A 19,762-nucleotide genomic window follows, 5' to 3' on the forward strand; every position below is an offset into this window, starting at 1 on the left:
AATAATTTCACCGAGTAACAACTCTGCAACCCAGTCTGAATCGGTATCGACGACTTATAGCCGAGTTGGCTGTCAAAGGAAATCTCGCGGTGACTTTGAGCGAATCGCGTGTACAATTTAATAGCTCGGCATTTCCCTTGAAATATTCATCCCGTCTCGTCCCGAGGCTCTCTTTGAATCCTTAAATAAGTGCTCGGGAGATGGTTTTCCAATTCGCGTGTTGGCAATCTTTTTTCGCGTCCGTAGCGAGCCTTCCTTTGACGAGTGACGTTTCTAGGTTTCGAGAATCGGTCAGGATGAAACGATCGCACGGATGCGGAAAATTCTGTCGGAAAATCATCCAGGGAAAATTCGCCTGTCTCGCAACCGTGAAAATACCAGGGCATTAAAGCGTTCCGCGATAAAGGCCTATGTGGAGGCACCAAATTGTTGATGAACGCTAATTCCTGCGTTCATTTCGTAATGCAGCGAATGGACGGCAGCTGGGAGGCGGAGAATTAAAATAAAATAAAAGTGCGCCCGCGGAACGGCGAGCCATGAAAGCTCGCGTAAATATTCGACTAGATACTTCCGGGTTAATTAATCGTCGCGTGACTACGAGTTCCGAAACCGTGATTCAGTGGCTATCTTATATTTTACGTCATCGCCCTTTACCAGTCACGGGGGAAATATATTTCATAATGGAATGGATTCGAGCCCGATGAGAACAAAGCGAGGAATCGAAGTTATTGATGAGGTACACACCCACGTTACACACGCGCTGTTATGGAACATGTAAACTCGTTCCATCGATCGACAAACGACTATCTCAATTATTTAAGTTTCGAATAATTAATTACACTCTTCGCTTCGACGTTTCTCTGTGCAATATTCTATTAAGTATTCGAAATAAATATTCAAAGATGAGGGCGTTTCTTGTGAAGAAACGAGGTGGAACATATGGGAGAAGTTGGTGAATTATTGCTGATTTCTCAAAATTATGATTTTTAGTTTTCCTTAGAATATTTATCATAAATCTTTTCAAAACTCCATCGAAGCTAACTTCTCATAAAATTCCCAGCTATTGAATGATAGATTTATATCGAAGTGCACACAAGTTTCGAAACACGATGCATCATACACCAGCCCATCAAACCTTCAAAAGGGAAAGAACCTACTGGGGAGTCAGAAAGAAGGGGCTCGAAGGTGGTCTGGCTGAAAGGCGCATACCTCAGTCACGTTTGAGAACGCCGTTTATTCCAGTGTCATTCATTCCCATTGTTCGGTGGCATTCCACAAAAAACTATCCGCGTCTACACTTCAAAGGGTTGAATGAGGGGTTGAGTAACAGAGGGTAGGGGGTGTCCGTGCGTAGAATCGCACGCACGAGAGCCAGCGGAGGGGGCAAGAGGGCGTCGTAACTCGTAGCTACGATTGCGTGCAGAGCCACCCTTCTCGCGTGGCCTTGCTTTCACAGTAGAGTGAGTTTATCACTGTCAGGCATGGTAATGAGACAGTAAACAGTGTCGCAGAGAGCACCGAACCGTCTGCACGTTTTTCTGTCTTCCGTTGCTTCGCTGGTGCAACGTCCATTTGCATCCAGCTGCATTTTTCGCTGCCACTCAACCAGTTGATGCGTTCGGTCGCGTTGCTACGGAAGCATGGGTGATTCATTCATAAACAGAATCAGGTTAATTGAACCTCGTACGGAGACACCAGGTTCAGTAAACTCGCCTGTTCGTAAGACAGTGGCGCGCATCTTTTATTCTGACCACCCTAAATATCTGTGTCGGTGGAGCTTTTCTTTTCCCCTCTTTGTTAGGGGGAACAATGGACATATTTAGTGTAGTTAAAAGGGAGATCCAGAATTGTGAATGAATCTTCTTCGAATAAGGTCGCAGAAATGTGTGTAGTGACACGTATGTACTCGCTGCCTCTGTGTAGACAGTGTTCTCTCTGAATTTGTATTGAGTATAGAGACAGAATAGTAGGTTGGCCTGGAAATGATGCTGTGAGGAAATCTGCAACAAATAACATAGTTTTTTTTTACTATCCCAGTTTCTATGTCCGTGAAAATATTATACAAAAGAAATCTGATTATAATAAGGTACTTTTTAGTCAGTACAATGATACTTCCAATTTTCTGAATTTTAATTCTTAGAAATCTTCATGTATTTGAACTTTTCATCAATGTCCCACAGTATTTTTCAAAAATTTGATTAAAGAAGAGCTTCATTTCCCTAATATACAGTACATTGGATATAAATTGAAGCTCGTATCAAATAACAGTTTTGAAGTGCCAGTTCCTGAAAGTCGAGTCTCCTAAGGGCAAAGGTAAAGCGTCGCGTTGTAACCTCCGTGAAATGTAAACGGAGCCTGAGCTCATACCCGGGATTTCATTACAAAGGACTCGGGGAAAATGCTAGAAAAAAATTGTGCGACCTTCGCTGACAAGGGACGAAAGGTTGTTCACCGAGCAGAGGTTTCCTTTCGAGGGATACACGTGACTGAGTCGGTGCACGCAGACGTATGCCGTTTTCCTGTCACGTTCGGGGCGTCTGTCTAAGGGAAAGAAAAGGAGGGCGAAAAGTTGGGATAAATTACGATGAGACGAATGAGAGCTCCGCTTAGACAGAAGTCATCTGCAATATCGAGGTCATTTACCACCTTTCGAATCACCGACTGGCGGGGAGGAAACAGAAAAAGGGAGCTCGTCTCTCTTCGATCCGTCGTCTACTCTCTGGATTATTAAGGGGAACGAGGGAACGAGGGAAGGGATAAAAATCTAATAAGATGGCAGTAATAAATAGTGGCCTCAGCCTGTATTAAATTTGCGTCTGACGCGCCCTTATTAAACCCCTATGTCATCCGATGAATTAGCTTCTTGTGGGTTTCAAACCGTAGGCTTGTGGATTTTTGGGTTCATTGTTGGGTTCAGCGTTGTATTTAGAATTTAAGGTCGAGTTAATTAACTCTTAAGTACCTGAAGGTAGTGCATGAGCTGCAGTATTAAATATATTTAGGATGGGAGGGTATTGGTAGTGAGGCTTCTTAATTTATTTAGTGGTAAATTAGATATTATCTAGGGCCTATGGTGTTTATTATTATGATACATTGTCTGATATATATACACTACCTTACACTTGCATAGGTTGTTTGCATGATAATGAATTCTAACACTTATATTATATGATAATAAGTGATGCCTCAGTATCACGAACAAAAATCTTTCACAAAAATTGTAGGAAGAAAAGGAGAATTATAAGCAGAATATAAAAGAAATTAAAACTAATTTCACTCAGTGTTAGAATCACCGAGCACTTTATAAAGAATTTTTATCTCGAATTACAAAAGTCTGAAGATAAGAAGCAACTCCGAGCAACTCCCACAAATTTCAATGACACCTGAAATTCTGTATCATTAATTATACAGAAGTTGTACAGTTCTCTTCACTTAAGAAAATCCAGCGACAAACTGTTACAACGTCCCATTATCGCAGACACAACACAGAAATATTGTCTCCGTCTCCGGTGACTGTTGTGCGCAGTATTAAGACGCCGAACAAGAGGCTGAACACACAAGAAAGAGAGTCGGAGAAGCTCCTTAGCCTCGTATCGATTTGCATAGAAAGTGTCCGTTCCGAGTAGAAATGCAGCTTCAGAAAGAACGTACGATCTGCGCGGGGCAAGGAGAGCCAATTAAAATAGCGATCCAGTTCTGTCTAGTCTAGTCGACCGTTTTCATCTCATTCTGCTGACATGCCTATCCCGCGTTCTCCATTTTAAAGAGACAATCGTGGAAAACATGGAAAAAACCCGCCACTTGAATCTTCCTTCTCGGTACAATTTATACAATTCGCCCTTTACCCATGCCAAGCAGCGCTGTAGTAAAATTTCCAACAGGACATATAATTATTGGAGGACACGGAATTATTGGTTGAAGTTAGAACTACTGTGCATACTTTCTCATACTATCCTAGTTTCTTCTTGCACTCATTTTTTTAAATAATTGCGTGGCTGAAGATTGAGTGCTTTTTAATTAACTTCTCTAGAACTTGATTACTCTCTGATTCTCTTCTCATTGATTCGAGCATATTTCATCACTGTTTCTAAGTACCGAGTTCTTCCTGTCTGCCTCTTAGTCAGATTAAAACGATGAAGCTTGATTAGGGATTTGAGGTAGTTCGTTATTCCAAACAAGTTAGCTTAAACTGACATTTTACTGACTCATCAAAAACCGAAGTTCCGTAATTCAGAAATAGAAGGTTCTTTATGCTTATGTTCTAAACTTTATCAACGATTGGCCCAAACAGCTGTTCTACAGCAATTTTACTAGCAAAGTTGGAATGACAGACGCGGTTGAAACGATCTCGACTCCTCTTTGTTTCTCTTCGTTATTCACGGTTATCCCATTTTTCCCGAGGGTCTCGGTCCAGTAAACATTCGAATCTCTCGTAAGCAGTTAACGACTGGCTGCTCTCAGGTGTATACCGTGCGCATTTTCCGCAGCCACGATCCTCGACTTCCGCCTCGTTCGATCCGACCCGAAAAAAGAGGAGTCCCTGGACCTCGTTACCATAGAATTTTCCTGGAAAAAGTCGTGAGCAGCGTCGTTGACGCGGACAATAAAACAGAAAAATCGTCTGGCTGCAACGTGCGTAGGAGCAGCCACAGCTGATGATTTCTGTCATTGATTTCCTCGGCTAGATGCTTCTTTCGCTCCCCTTGGATGTCTCGGTCCAGCTGGCGCTTGGTCGTTCGACCAGCCAGCCAATTTCGGTGCTCCGACACTCGTGTCGTCTGTCGTTCGCTCCGTGCCCGCCTCGGCTGACCGTAAAAGAAACGAAAAAGTGAGTGGACACGTCCCATGGAATCGGCCACGTAACCTGCGACCTGAAAATCGGATAGAGACGCGTATTGGCAGCGGGTGTCCAACGCTATTGGACGGAACGTTCTCGAAACGGATAAGAGTTCCTGCTGCTGGAATATTTCTCTTGATGGCAATAGGATCGAAGTACTCGAGTCGTTCTGTTACTTGGAGTTTATCTGCTGGGGATTTCTTGCGCCTTGCTTCTATTCTGGGTTGAGATTTCTGGAAATTTGAAACTGCTATATTGAATTTGGATTATTAAAGAAGTGCATGGAAAAAAATGGTCATACAGACGTTGCAAGAGTCTCCTAAGTGGATATAAGCAAGGTAGATTTTTGTAGGATCTGTTACAGGATTTTGTAAAATTAATAAATGTAGCTTGACCAGAGTCAGAGCTGCTTTGTTAAATCTATAAAATCGACTCTTATTGATTCTATTAAACTCGGACCTGTTTGGATACTTTTGTAAATTCTACAAGAGACTTCAATAGCTTCAGCTTAGTATTTTTTCCTGTGTAGTTGAATTAAGTTGAGTTTAAGTTATTAAGAAATTCTCGAGTCGTTCTGTTACTGGGAGTTTATCTGCTGGAGATTTTTTGCGCCTTGCTTCTATTCTGAATTGAGACTTCCAGAAGCTTATAATTAGCATATTGAATTTAAGTTATTAAGAAAGTAGAGTATAACACGATTGGAATTAATTTTACTGACTGAGTAGGAAGACGTAAAGGTGAAGTCCTTTTGTTAAGTTTGAGTTCTATTTGAAGCCCTGGAGCAAAAGATTCTACACCGAAGTAAATGTTCGCTTTATTACAGTGGAAGGGGTCGATGATTCAACTGACTGCCCTTCTTTGCAATTGGTCGGGAAGATTGATGTTATCTCCGACGTTAATTTCTGTAATTCAGCACTCGCAGGTGCCCTAATTGATCCAATTTCCCTGAAATTCTTCACTGGATAAATTAATACGGGATTCTCGTTAAGCCATTTACTTTAGAACTTTTCTTAGCCAGACTTTCGATGAAGCCAAGACGACACCGCGTTAATTAGTTCCGGGGCCTTCAATTTGTACCGTTCGAATGGTTTCTCGCGAGATATTTCGTGATCCACTGTCTCTAGTCGTTAGCGAATAACATTCAGCTTCAGAGAACAGCGAGCGAACTTCTTCGACTGGAATCATTGAAAAACCCAATTAAGCAGACCTGTTTAATTTTTCTTTGTGCAATATCAATCGATCTACTATTTTTATAGAGCTATAAAAACTACTTGCTACTTAAGTTCCTGAAGCATGGTAGGTCAATTATTCTTCTTAAGTCATCTGTAAAGAAACAGGTACCGTAGCTGTCCCATGAGTAGTTTCTCGAGACGACACAGGGGCAAGAGGAGTCTCTCGCTTGCTCCACCTGTCCCTCAATCCAGTTAGTACATGTGACATTTTTGGCCAATAATACGCCACAGCTGAAGATGCGTGTGAAACTAGGCGTGCTCTTTCCACTCTGACCAATACGACCTGCATTCCTTCCAAGGGTCTACTCATGGGACAGCTACAGTAGTCACTGTAAGGAACATTGTTCTATTATTTTAATTTTTTTTGGTTCATAGAATCCTCCCTCTCTAACTATTGTAAATTGTAGCTCACCTTGCGTAATTTTCAGCATTACACTTGGGGATTCTCATCGAATAATCCCCATGATACCTCTTCCTCCCAGTTTACTATTTAGAAAGGAATTATGTATTCCAGTCCGTCGCCTCTGACTATTGGCGACAGGGTTGAGGGGGTAGGTTGATCTGTCTTTTCAGCCATCTCGCAACTTAATCGCATTAAAACCAACTGAAAGTTCTCAGGGTTGCTTCTCTTTGCAATACTGCCGTGGATCGTCTCCGATTCTCGGGAAATCCGTAGACACGTAGCGTTTCGACAAATTCCCATGCGCGCTACTTCAACCTGGACCAGGAGTTTCGGTTCTCTGTCATTCGGGATCGTTTAAGTTCCACGAAATCCACTTTGAAGTTGGAGCAATTACTAGACGGAGTAGTCGCAAAAATCGCCAACACGAGACCGGCGCCGACACGGTCGTCAAATTCGTTTCCATTTTTCCAATTTCCATTCGTTTCGTTCCACGTCCTGAAATCGATCGCAATTTGCAAACAATTTGCAGGAATTGCCGGGTAATTTCGTCGAACGCGTGACGGGGAAGCGGTTAAATCGATCAATCATAGAGCGCGAGAAAGAAAAAGGAGGAAACGAGTGGTTATTTTTTTTTGGGGCGTTTCGAGAGGAACTTTCAACTACAGTGAAATAACGTCGCCTCTATAGATAAGTAATTTTCTCGATATAGATTCATTAGTTTATATTATTAGATTGTTCTCCATCTATTATGAAACTTCTGTTTTTATATTATTAAAAGAATGCAAAATAATTTAAGTTTTTTAACAGAAAAAATTCGACGATATTTTCCAATTACAGTAAACGACATATTTATAATTCAAATAGAAATTAATAAGTGCTTTCAAACTTTTGATTAACTTCTTAATTAATATTTGTTCACTTCTAGTCTTAACGCGACCACATGCCAAGTGCATAAATAGTTTAGTGTCCCCGTTTGCTTCAACTTTTTTCCAAAAGCTGAGGAAAGTTTGCAGAAATAATTAGGTATTTCAACTCCCCTTATCTCGGTGTAAACTTTTAAATTCTTGCTGCTCATTGTTTAGAGCAAGTTTTTGTTTCCTCCCTCGTTTCGTTTGCATTCAACGTGATCCTCGCGAGCCTCGAAGCAACCACGTCCTAGCAAAGCCACGATAATAAGGTTCGTCTAACGAGTTTCGTTCTGCTCGTGTTTGCTTAATGAAATACCACCGCGAATCCCTGCGAAAGTTCGAAGAGTTTGAGACCGCTGGGACGTGTGTAACGCACGCTCCCGATCGAACTTCTTGTTTACATGCTGTTTACAACACCAGCCAATATTTTGATTGCCTACTCCTCCCACGCTTCCAAAACAACGTTATTCTCATTTCAGCAAACCTTCGACGATCTCTAACAAAAATAATCATTGATTACACAAGGTGTTCCAGAATCGATAATGTTATATTAGTGGAAGGCTAGTGATTCCGTGTGTACAAACAAGTTGAACATGTGTGGTAAAATTCTGTGGTTGTTATCCAAAGTATTGGAGATTATTTTTGTACCTCAGAGTCAGAGTAACCCAAGTCCTTTTTTATTATTTTTCAGAAGAGTCGAAAACTTATTAATATAGTATTCGAAGTACTTTATATTATTAAATTTCCTTCTCTTACAATGTAACTTAACTAAAATTATATTATTCTAATGAGACGAAGAGAAAGCAATAAGATTCTGTAAAAAACTTAATTTAGAAAAAAAATTGCCTTGGGTTATTCTGGCTCTAAGTAGTCGTTCCTTAGTTTTAGTCGAATACGTATCGAAGTAGAATTGTAAATGACTAGACAGACGTAAGGCGATGGGCGAAGGAGCGCTTCCATTTTGCAGTAGATAAGGTCAGTGGTCAGACTCCGAGTATTCTACTTATCCCACATTCACCTGAAGCGTCTAAAATACTGTAATACTTGGAGGATCTTGGGGATAGTTGAGGTGGTATAGAACTAAGTGTCTCTCTGTAGGCTCAAGAATATCATGCAGTCCAATCAACCCTGTACATTTTCAAAGTCTCATAGAAAACTGATCCTCAGACTTAGCGAGTTCCCTTCGTCAAGTTCTGAGCTCATATCGAAATAACATTCTAAATCGGTTGTCCTCGTTCCAAGACGATACTGAAAATAATTCACAAGGTCGAACAGCGCAAGAACGGATGATAAAAACACGCGAGGATGCTTAATAAAAGTTTCTAGGAAGTTTCTCGAGTCGGTGCTCAGTGTAATAATATAGAACGACTGGGAGAAAAATGAAAGTTCCGTGTAGCCGTGGCTCGCAAAGGGGGAACGGAACGCGTCAAAGACAAAGGGAAGCCGAGTCGTCTCGTGCAGCGACGCAAATGGAATCCGAATCTCATTAACGAAATCTCCGTTGCAGCTGCGTGTCGCGCGGCTCGTTGACCGTTACGAGACACGTGTACTCACAGACAGCGATTCCAGCGATGTTTTAGACAATGACAGGGCTCAAACAGGCCATGGGCAACGATTTTCACGCGAGACAGACCCTTCACGAGCAACCTCCAGCGCGTCGAGATCTCCAGAGGAACGAGGGGAGAAAAAGGGAGGCGAAAAACAGGCTCGCGAAAGAGCGTCCTGAATTCCAAGGCGGTTGGCAAAGTGGCGGGCACGCGGGACCCGTTAGCCTCTTTATTATCCTTTTGGAGATGGATATGGAAGACAGACGGGGCTGAGATGCAAAGGTGGTGAGAGGTGATGTACAGTATTGTTCATGAGGGTTTGACCGCTTGTGGAAACTTGATTCATAGGCTCACTGTCAGGGTGGTTGCTGGTGACCATTCATGGGGAGTTATTCAAATTTTTGAAATTTTCAAACCTTTGAATTTTTAAACTTTTTGAATTTTTGAATGCTTTCAAAGTTTTGAATTTTTCAAATTTTTCAAATTTTTGAAGTCTGAAAGTTTCAAATTTTTTAAGCCTTTTTGTGTCTGGCTCCCCATTGCTGGTTTCTAATTTCTGAAACTCTGTATTTGAGCTTTGAGTAATTTCATCATGATTTACACGACTATGAGTGCTACTATTACCTACAATCAAAAAGCAAAGAGGATACTTTAGAATAACTATAAAAATGAATGAAAAACAATTTTAGCTGACACTTACATAGTCACTACACGATCAAACGTTTAATGAATTCAGCGTAGCACTCAGTGTTGATCAGATTCCACAAAGTGTCTCAATACTTCCAGACGATACTGTACGTTTTCGGATCGCTTATAAAGAGGCTCACGAACGTCACGCTTTGCACACGACTCACGTATCCCGTGGCTCTACGGTTCTCTCCAGCTTCTCTTATGTATTTCGTCGTTGCCCCATTCGGGCGGTCGCGATTTTCGTTCTCCTTTTTGCCTCGTCCTGGGGTTCAATCGGTCGAGCAGAGAGTGAAAGAAACTCGTCCGCCAGACAGGAAATGGAAGAGAAGGATCTCGCGAGGCAGACGTCGTCTCGGAGTTGTCGAGTCCGAAGTTTATCGGAAATTCCATTTCGCTCGTGTAAAGTTTCATACCGTTGCCTCTTGTTGTCTGTTCTTCTGTCTCTGTACGCCTGTTCTGTTCCATTAGAGGCTAGTTCTGCTCTTTTCAGCGGATGGATCTTCGTTATCTTTATCACTTGACGATGAAACGTTGTCATAGCAAAATTCATGTGTTATTGAGTGCAGTTATGGATTGAGTGGTGGTGTTTATCAACTTCTTGGGGGATCTAGTTAGAGATGAATACTTTTGGAGGGTTACATAGATATAGGAGGAGTAACAGATTGGGAGTTTTAGTAGTTTAGGTGTTAAACTAGTTTTATATTAAAATAGTTTTACTATAGAATACTGTAGTAATTCTGTTAACCCTGGAACTCATTCGTGAATCATGTGCTTTGAAATTTAGACAGAGGTTTCTGGTAATTAATTCCTAATTTTCGACGTAGGTAGTTATTTTAAAGTTGAAACCATTGATCGTAACTTTTCTGACACTTACTTTCAGGTTACCTGCTTTAGCACCCGCGTTTCATTACTTCAAATTTCAGAAAATGACTGAAAATGCGTTCCTTTTATCGCCCTTTTTATTCGAGGAAGTAAAACAAAATTACGGAGACAAATCAAGCGAGTATAGTCTCTTTGTAATTTCCTTCACTTCGTAACGAGTTACGACTCGTGAAGGAGCATAGTTTCGACCAGTTTCTGAAATTTAAAGTAATGTAACGAGGCTATCAAAAAAGGTATCTAAAACTTCGCGATTTATGAATCTCACGCTGGAGTAAAATCTGTTTAATTTTCAGAGCAAAAATTTCATATCATATCTCAAAATTTTAGGATACTAGACTATTACTAGAAACTTATTAAAAATTTAAATTAGGTATACAGATGTCTCCTGCCTCAAAATGCAATATTTTTTGCCTCAGTATCAAGAACTTTCTTATAGTTTGCGAAGTAAGTAATTACAAACTTCAGATTCTAACACAGTGTAAGATGCTGCACGTAACTCCACAATTTAATCTAAGAAAAATCAGTACCAAAAATATTGAAATACAGTTCCTTAAACTTAACAAAGTTCCAGAAATCAACATCTCCCTAGTCGCAGAGAAAAGTGTGACTAAACTTTTAAAGGACCCTTGCGTAGCTTTAGCTCCCAGGATTAACAGTTTCAGCGCGCAAATACGACACCGCAGATTTTCCTCAATAATTTAAAGATGCTTAAGTACCCCTATGTACATCTTCCTTGGGCGTGGAGCGTTCTTTGAGTTTAATTGAAGTTTTTCCCGCGAGGCGAAAGGGCGAAGTTTTCCAGAGCGCGCTAGAATCTTAACAAGTAGAAGTTCTTCAATTTCTCGAACCCCAAGCGGCTCGAAGTAGTACTCGAATACTCTGCTGGTTCGTTGCTGCCTGTTTACCGACACTCGAAAAAAACCCTCGGCGTTTTTTTCTTTTTTTTTTTAAGAGATACCTGCTGCACGGAAGAGAAACGATGGCTAGGATCGCCGAAACTGTACTTTTTCTTCTATGCTCCTTTTCTCTCGGCCCGATTCGTCGGCTGACTTTCTTTATTTGCTCGGACATTCGGATACCAGGCACCCTTAGTCACAGGGACAACAAAGCGCACAACTTTCGACCAACTTTGTCCAGCCACGTTCGAACATAATCCAGTTGCCGAGGGTCCCTGGAAATCTTCGTGGAACTCTGCTTAACGAAGTTCGGTCGAACTTTGAACGTTATTCGAAACGACGGCTGCTGTGTGCACGTTGTACGTGTGTTACTCGTCTTTCATGCTCGGGGATTTTGTTGTTTGATGCCGCTATAAAAAAGTTGGAACCTCTGCTTTCAGCTCGGGTATTTGCGTAATTTGATTCTTACAGGAATATTTTGCCCGTGAATTTGTGATAACTAAATCGTTGAGAAAGGTGTCTCGGCGAAGGGTGGGAGTTTCTGAGAACGTATAATTGAGAAAAGTTTTAATATGCAGGTGCATGAACAAGGGAAAGTGGTATTTTTAGTCTCTTCAGAGTTTCGTTCTTGATGCAATTTATTTTTAGCAGAGTCTAGAAATATTGTGACCTTCATTCAAGAATATTACATCGTGCAGTAACAATTATTTTTCCACTTGGGTTTTCTTGGTCGCGCATAACCATTAGAGTAATTAAAATGTTTTAATAATCATTGATGAAAAATATTTTTTGGGATCGCTAATGACCAATACTGGCAGCGAAAAAATTCTGAAAAATATTGTTCTCTGCTTCCTCCTCTCTGACGTTCATCATAATTGTCAGTTTTTATTATACATACTGAACCCTTTTTCTGCTTCGAAAGTAACAAGCCTAATACATCTTCATTATTTTCGCCCCTGTTATCATCCTCCTAATTGAGATTCAACCACCTTCAGAGGATTAACACGAGATAACACTCTCTCCTCGCTGCTAAAAAAACACCAAGGCAGATTTCAACCCCTTTCACCATAATTCCTCTACAACCTTTTAACGTCGTATTCTCAAGATATTTCTCCTCGACCCTCTTCAAACTTCGACCTCGGAGCCCAGCTAATAAGATCCAAAATGTATATCCAAGCAGCTGTAAAACTGCTCCAGGTGATTGTAACCACGCTGACCGACTGTTGCCTCTCATAGCGGGAGTCAGAGACTAAGCTCGCGGTTAGACGAGGGCAGAGAGTTCATCGTTGGTCGAGGTTACCAGCGTTTTGTCTTGGCGTCGCGATTGCACAATTAAATTCCATGCATCGCGCCGCGGCTCGTTTGACAAATAGCGCATCGCTGGCAAACGAGGAGAGTCCTAAGTTCGAAGGGAGATAACGCTCGAGGAGGGTTTTGCTCGATTTCAATTTTCATTTCGACAGAAGCAACCTACCCCTACCTTTTCTCGTTCTCTCGTTTCCATACTTCCCTCCGCTTCGTTCACCCCCTTCGCTGTCCCTGTGTGTCCTGCTCCTACTCTGCCTTCCGTATTTCATCGATTTCAATCCAAATACCTCTCTCCGCTCACTTTGTCGGGGCGCGAGGGCGCCAATTTGAATATATTAGGCGATTCATCTGAATTTAATAGAGGTGCATTAGGCATCCGCGCAATAAAAGACACGCGAGGGAGGGACAGACACCACTTTCCATCTGGTGGGTTGTCGACATATCATGGTAACTCGTTTCTGTGTGTATTTTAAATCGTTGATGGTTAAAAAGAATTGGAATTCTTTAAAGAACTTTTTTTTAGTAATAAGTGAATTTTAGAAAATTCACTAAAAAATTTGGGACTGATTCCGCGAAGAATCTACTTTGCATTTAATTTTCGAATCCACAATTGTATCTCCTGAAAGACTAAATTTGTCCATTTTCTGCTGATTTATTATGTACCCATAGTGTACTGTATAGAATGAATGAACTATGAGCTCGCTACTAACTTGGCTACAATTCACTTAGAGAAATTACAGTACAGTGTCTACAGCAGAAGGTAATTTGTAATTCCCCTTTGTCAATGCAGCGTACCTTATTCTCCGCCCAAAACATTTATTTTGTATTCTAAGCAAGATGCACTTCGGTTTAGTTCCATTTCGGATGGAATGTTTCCCGTGTTTCCGTGAAATTGCTTCTGCAAACGCACAATTATCGAAGTTCATGCGTACGTCGATTCGCGAAATGTTCTTGTTTGCCTGCAGGGAATATCACGATCGTTGGTTGTAACTAGACACGACTCCAGAGGATATGAGATGGCTGTCGATTCGATTGGCGCGCAGAGTGTTTATTGTACGCGGATTAATCGCGGCATGTAATGCGTTTGTGTAACTCGTTTACTTCTTTTGATTGACGTGTACATTAACCTACTGAACGTTTCTATTGTCGGCGTGACTGCAATTTCGAGAATCGTAATGCACGAAGCTAGAGATAAGCAAACAGCATTTAAAACGAAGATGTGATCAGTGTCAGAGAGATATCTGCAAACATTTCTTTATGAAAAATAAATCTACGCTGGTTAATACTTCTTGCTAGTTTATTTTTTAATTAAAAAATCATTTTCAGCTGTGCCACAAATTATTCTACCTTATACATTCATAAATATTGCCAGCTGAAAACATTTCCAAAAATTTATCTAAATAAATGCATATTCAGGTTCGAGAAGATAAATAATTTTGACTCACAAAGGTAATTACTACAATGCTTCCTCGCTGTAGACTATAGATAACTACAAAAAGGGTCGTACACTCCACACATTGCTTTATTATTTGTGAACAACGCGAAAAATGTATCTACAATATCCATTTTTTAATTCCCAACAAAAGAGATCACACATTTACCTATTTATACTTTTATTATACCAATGCTTTCACCATTGCATCACTTTAATACTAAGAGACAAATTAAATAGGGAATATAGGGGATGAAATACGATTAATAAAGAAATACTATAATCTCTAATAGCCAATATTTAACGCGAAAGACCTCGTCAATCGGCCATTTGTCCACAGCTAAGTAACAAGATCGGCTGGGTGGCGAGGATGAAGAGTGTACGTGCCGTCTTTAATGCCCCGTCGAACACTTGTCACGCTCGTGTCTAGAGTTCACGAGGGTATGTGCCTTGTAGGGGTCGATGGGGGCGAATTGCTCTCGTAATAAGTCATTGAGAGGAGGCCACTGGGAGACAACGTCGTCCTCGTCTTTTGCTCGGTACACTCTTCAGAAAGTGAGGTGATAGATCAAGCCACTTCACTTCCGGTCCCGACATCCGAATGCACGTAGGCCGAGCACCTAGCCGACCCCTTCAGCCTCGCAACATTAGTCTGCCATGCGTGGCTTGTCGGATTATATCAGTCCACGAACGTGGCACATACCCTTCCGGTTACGTGTGAACGCGCTCTGATCGTAATTTTTCCTGCTCGTCTTCGAGGAAATTAGTTGTGCCATTGGTTCGAACTGAGCGGAGAGAATATTTATTGACTGGATTATATTGAGATTTGGGGCGGAATGGGATCGAAATAAAATACGAAATAGTATAGGCAGTCGGTTGAAACTCGCCACGCTCGGGAATGATCAATGGTAACGTAAAATAATAGCTTGTCGCAAATATGAGTATAGTACGTATTGATTAAACAAAACACTGCTGCGAATATGTCAAAATATAATTAAATTTTAGTTATATACTTCACTATTATAGTATATTTATTGTCTAATAATTTGATCAATCGTTATACGATAATCGCATGCAGTTCGAACTTGGTCGCAGTGTGTGTACGTTTCGTAGGGATTGTAATAAACTACACAAATTTCACAGTATTTTACATGAAATATATTTCAAATACAAGAAACTTATCTGAGTTCTGTATTCTTCGATTGTTTTTTTTCCATTGACTATCGCACAGTTCATATTACATAACTGTCATTGTTGTCACTTTTTCTTGTAGACAGCTGACCAAGGTACTCTTGGTCACAATTCATTGACACATTTAGAATCCCCACAGTAGAATCACATGATAAGATATTGTGGAGTATTCCATTTGCATTTTCAGTAAATCCTTTAAGGGTAGAGAGTGACCAGTAGGAGGTAGTCAAGGGTAGAGGTTGACAGTTGAGAGCTGGTCAAGAGTAGAGGGTGGTCACCACTGGTCAGTGGGAGCTGGTCAAGGGTCAGGGATGACCAGTGGGAGATGGTCAAGGGTCAGGGAAGACCAGTGGGAGATGGTCAAGGGTCAGAGATGACCAGTGGGAGATGGTCAAGGGTCAGGGAAGACCAGTGGGAGATGGTCAAGGGTCAGGGATGACCGAGCTTTCGACTCAGATCGAAAGACCATTCGACCTACTCGAAGGCTCAGAAATGACTGACGATCAGGGTTATCCGAAAATTCGTCATCGATGTGACGTAGTGGGGAGTAGAGAAGAAGGAGTAATCGAGTCATTGGTGGGGAACTGGGCCTGGTGGTTGCCAAGCTGCGCATTCCCCCCAGTCCCAGTACCCCACCGACGACTCCGTCGCACTGAGGGAGACGACACTGATAAAGGATTTCCTGATGACCTTCTTGACAAAGTCCTGGGTCGCGTTAGCAATTTCTATCTGACGCGTGAAGAATTTCCTGACAACCCTCTCGACGAAATTGTAAGTCGAGTCGACAATTTCTACCTGAGTATCACTCGAAAACCACAAAGACGAATACTATTTGACAAAATTAATATCTCACATCCCGTGAATCTGATATTTGTTTATATTATATTACACATATTTTTGACTTCAAAAATTCAAATATAGAAAGCTCTTCTAAGCTTCGTTTAACTAATCAGAAACCGAGAACCCGACTTATTAAGAGCTACATGAACGTTTTCATTCGAGTTGTTTTCGTTTTAGTTTCGGTGCTGTTCGAGGGCACGCACTCGCGTAACATCGAGCTCATGCGATGCATTCTAAAAGGTACATTAAACTGTGTGTCCACGCGTGCAAATTTTGTTGTTACGGTCGTTGAAACGCTGCCAGTGCTTTACGCCTGCTTTTCCAGCTGCGTCCCACTCGCTAAGCTGCTCCAGCTTTGGACAGCTTCCAGGTGGTTCCTCGCGCCTGGCGCGAATTTCAACGTGGATTTTAGCCCCTGCTCCCAGCTGCAGAAGTGCTCCTTGAAACAACGAACACGTGCCAGTGCCTTGCTTCGCGTCCTATTCGATTAAATGACTTACAACAATGCATTTTACGTATCACAGAGAGGGAATTATATTTTGTTCAATGGTGGGATTTAATTTATCTGAATATTATATTTCGTAAGCATCCAAAACAATCTCGATTTATTTAAAATGACTGATTCTTAATTAAATCGAAATTCTATTGGACAATACTAGCAAAATTTCCAATACTCTCATCGACATCTGATCTGTCTACGCTTGAATCCATACACCTCCATTCGAAACTGTCTTTCCATTTTCCCTGAACCATTCCATCCTTTAATCTCCTGACCTACATCAATTGTACGATTCTTCAGTTTATTTAAAATCTCTGGTAGATTCATTATGAATAATGAAACTCTTAACGAGAGAAAATTCAACCAACCATTAATTGGAGTAATTCTTTAAAAGCTCCGATGCATTATTCATACAGTTTCTGTCAGGGACCTCATAATGTGATGAAAATTCAATGATCAGTTGGTCGGTTCCAAACATTTGAATCTGTTTTAAGCCTTCCTTTGAATCGTTCGGTCTGACTCAGGTATAGTTGTAATATTTTATGTTGTATAAACTGGCAAGACCTTTTCGAACGAGTATAATTGCTTAAAAGAGTACTTCTCTGCAGCATAATTAAAGACCGATGAGTAAATATTCATTTAAGATATTTTATTGCTTTGAAACTCATTGGGTTGTGAATAGACTTGAATATTGAGAAAGGTAACATTAAACCTCGGCTGAGGAACGTGAACCCTCAAGATCTCAGTCAGGAATTACCCGACTTCGAGGGTTAATATTATTAATTAAGAATATTCGTTTTTACATCAAGAATTTTTGTACTAGACAGTGCCCCAGGTAACAGAACCTTCCATAACTTTATTTCCCTTTCCTCGAGACGATAACATACCCCTACCAATTCGCAAGGACACTTGGTCACCACCAAAATAACGCACGAGCGTTCAGTCACCTCTGACACCTTATCGAGTGAACATCATGTGTCAGGCATATCATTAATAATATTAGTGATCTCTGACCGTGTGTGCCCTGTGTCTCGTGTGTAATTTAGTTCCATTTTCAAGTGTGTCTTGGAAAACAGTTCTCTATTAAATATTTTACTACTAAATCACCGTTTTAACTAGCAACTTGTACCTAACTTTAGTGACTCCTAACTGTGTGCTATCTTTGAACTCTGATAGATAGTTTTAGGTCACAGTTTTATTTCCAATCACCTAACTTTAGTGACTTTTAACTCGTTGTGTGATTTCTAAGCTTCGAAAAATATCCATCCATTAAATATTTTACTTTTAAATCACAGTTTTACTAAAAGACATGTGTCTAACTTTAGTGACCATTAATTGTTCGTGATTTCCGATCTCTGAAAAATACTCGTCTAGTAAATCCTTCAAGGACCTATCTTTAGTGACTCCTAATTGTGTGTGATTTCTGAGTGTCGAAAAATAGTAATCCATTAAACACTTTACTTTTAAATTCCCGATTTACCTCCAGGCATATAAATTCAGCAACCCCTAGCCGTGTTTCATTGAAAATATTTTATTCTCGAATCACCAGAGCTCGCTCTGAAATACAAAAACCATTCCATTCGCGATTTTCCCTGAGTGCACGCGTTAAGAGACATAATCATGTCGACTGGTCGCGATTCCGTGGAAGAAGTGAAGGCTGTTCGGTGAGAGATAATCTGAAACGTGCGTCCGACGGATTGTTGTTGCAGTTACGAAGCTGAGGGAGCATTGGGACGAGACGAACTCGAAAGTGATGCAAAGGAAGACGCAGTTGGACGCGATGCTCGGCGACAGCCAGCGATACGAGGCCAAGAGGAGCGAGGTGGAACTCTGGCTGGCGCGAATGGAAACTCGGCTGGAGAAAATGCGAGCCGTCGGGCACACCGCCGACGTTCTCGAGGCGCAGCTCCGCGAACAAAAGGTACGCTGGAATTTTTCCCTCCCCCCTGACTCGTCCTATCTCGCCCCCTTTTCTTCCTCGAACTTGTGCATTAACCCCCGCGCGTTAACCGAGCTTCCCATCGGTCGGGGATCGCAGGTTTTATCTGCCCTTCGCTTCCCTTCGCGGACTGATTACTTCGGGTTACTTCTCTTGCGACACTGTGCTTTAATATCGCGCGACTTCGAGATAGAATTGCAGTTTCTTAACTGGCGGCGGACGAGGGCAGGGTTACTTTCACTCGTAGTAGAATTGTATTGCTGGCTAGTTTTGGGAAGGAATTTTATGGGAAAACGCATTTGAATATTGTAACATTTTGTTTCTTTTTTGGTTTCTATATACCTGATATATGAGATAAGATTTTATTACACTTTTGACATCTTGTAGTGTATTTAGGGACAAAGTGGTCCTGAAAAAGTGAGTCGTACGAGGGTTAATTGAAACAGCTGAAAAGTTGTGTGACTCGATGTTGCTGGAGAAATGTAGAATTGGGGGATTGACTATGATAGCAAGACAATACTATAGCGTCTTTAATTTTTGATCATTTGGTTAATGTTTCTTTTTGTAGAATGAGTTTCAGAGAATTGATAGGTGTGTCGAAGCTAGAATTGAGAGTTGGGTCGCTGTACCAATAAAAGCTACAGAAAATACTCCACTCATCCTTAATTTGCAAATCCATTCAATTCCCATCTCTCCAATACATCTAATTAATCATTTAAACCACCTATCCAAGCTCAGCAAGTACTAAGTGGCCTTGAACCGACCATCAATAAATCGCTTCGTACTCAATAACAGTCACACGATTTTCATTCTCAAATATGCAATTCGTCGCCCCTTGAAAATCCCCCAATTTAATACACCCATTACACGAGCACATATCACAATTATTAATACTCATCTCTCTATCCTTCCTTCCTGATATCACACATTTCCTGATATATTCCTTCAATAAATATTCCGCGGAGCTTCTCTCGTCCCCTGAATCACACACAAGCTCCCTTTCGTCGCCGAAGCGCCCCGTTTCGCTTCTCAAACGTTTATATTAAGTTTCATCCGTTACCAGGACTACAGTCACGAGATCTAATTTTAAGCAAGCAATTACGCGAACGACAGAACGAAGTACCTGCCCTCGTGTAATTCAATTGAAAGCTCCTTCTT

At 41.1% G+C, this 19,762-nt stretch overlaps 1 protein-coding gene across 1 annotated transcript in view; it reads left to right on the top strand.

Moving 5' to 3' along the window:
• The window catches only part of LOC143185975 (dystrophin, isoforms A/C/F/G/H), a 431,935-nt gene that overhangs the window by 134,574 nt on the left and 277,599 nt on the right, over positions 1–19,762 (top strand). Inside the window, exon 35 of the mRNA XM_076389324.1 lies at positions 18,375–18,586. Within this exon, the coding sequence (XP_076245439.1) occupies positions 18,375–18,586 (212 nt within the window). The remainder of the gene's footprint in view (positions 1–18,374; positions 18,587–19,762) is intronic.

The sequence above is a fragment of the Calliopsis andreniformis genome, chromosome 12, assembly GCF_051401765.1.
Source record: "Calliopsis andreniformis isolate RMS-2024a chromosome 12, iyCalAndr_principal, whole genome shotgun sequence".
NCBI lineage: Eukaryota > Metazoa > Arthropoda > Insecta > Hymenoptera > Andrenidae > Calliopsis > Calliopsis andreniformis.